This window comes from Crocodylus porosus, unplaced genomic scaffold, assembly GCF_001723895.1.
Source record: "Crocodylus porosus isolate Cpor-Errol unplaced genomic scaffold, CroPor_comp1, whole genome shotgun sequence".
Lineage (NCBI taxonomy): Eukaryota > Metazoa > Chordata > Crocodylia > Crocodylidae > Crocodylus > Crocodylus porosus.
The window spans coordinates 14,470,647-14,471,818 of NW_017728927.1; the positions used below are offsets into that span (position 1 = coordinate 14,470,647).

The 1,172-nt window shown below is 48.9% G+C and overlaps 1 protein-coding gene across 1 annotated transcript in view; it reads left to right on the forward strand.

Moving 5' to 3' along the window:
* Positions 1-817, forward strand: part of LOC109314747 (cytochrome P450 2W1) — a 15,451-nt gene extending 14,634 nt beyond the window's left edge. Inside the window, exon 9 of the mRNA XM_019542075.1 lies at positions 621-817. Within this exon, the coding sequence (XP_019397620.1) occupies positions 621-808 (188 nt within the window). The 3' untranslated portion in view covers positions 809-817. The remainder of the gene's footprint in view (positions 1-620) is intronic.
* Positions 818-1,172: the final 355 nt, after the last annotated feature.

A 1,172-nucleotide genomic window follows, 5' to 3' on the forward strand; every position in this document is an offset into this window, starting at 1 on the left:
CTAGATGATCTGCTCAGGTCCCTTCCGACCCTAGAAACTATGAAAATTCAGGCACATAAATTTCACATGTAGACACACCCACTATGTCTGAATTCCCCAAGCTATAATGCAGGGATGAGTGGCTTAGCTCCCAGAGACACCAGGATGCCAGCTATCTGATTATGAAGCACTCAGCCATTTCATTCTCTTATGTAGACAACTGTGCAAATATAGATTTAGGACCCTAACTTGAATACCAAAGTTCAAAAACATCAACCTGTATTTACCCACCATTAATCAGTTTATACAGTAGGTATCACATGGCTGTTGCTCTGATTTCAGTTGTTTCACTCCGGATTTCTTTGGCATCTGTGGCAGACTCCTCCTGACAGGGCGGGGGATGCCGGCACCCCAGAAGCACAGCAGGATGCACAGGCAATGCCCTGTGGCTGCAATATTCCATGTGATTTTGTAATGACCTTGGAGTAGTTTGTTGGCTGTGCTGATGAGATAACAGGGTCTTTGCTACCACATCACTGCTACCAGAGAAGCATGCGCTTACTGAAGCAGTAATTTGTGTCACTGCCTATGTCTCTCCTCACCACCCTCCTGTGTTAAAGGCTGTGCTTTTGTCGTTGCAGGACGTAGGAACTGCATCGGGGAAAGCCTGGCCAAGATGGAGCTCTTCTTGTTCTTCACAGGCTTGCTCCAGAAATTTACATTTCTCCCCCCAGCTGGGGTCACTGAGTCTGATCTGGACACTGTCGCAGAGGCTGGATTCACCATGCGACCCCGTCCACAGTCAGCTCGTGCTGTTCAGCGACAATAAACAGAAGGTGCTTAAAAATAACCTGCCTGACTAACCTGGTTTTCTTTTATGATCAGGTAACAAAGTCCCTGGATGAGGGCGTCGAGGTGGATGTCGTCCTCCTGGACTTTAAGAAGGCTTTTGACACTGTTTCCCACCACATTCTCTCAAAAAAACTAGGTGACTGCGGCATTGATGCCCGCAGTCAGATGGGTGGCAAATTGGCTGGAGGGCCGCACCCAGAGAGTGGTGGTGGACTGGTTGTTTTCAGCCTGGAGGGATGTGGGCAGTGGGGTTCCCCAGGGCTCAGTCATGGGGCCTGTACTGTTCAACATTTTCACCAGTGATCTGGATGTGGGTGTAGAAAGCGCGCTGTCCAAATTCA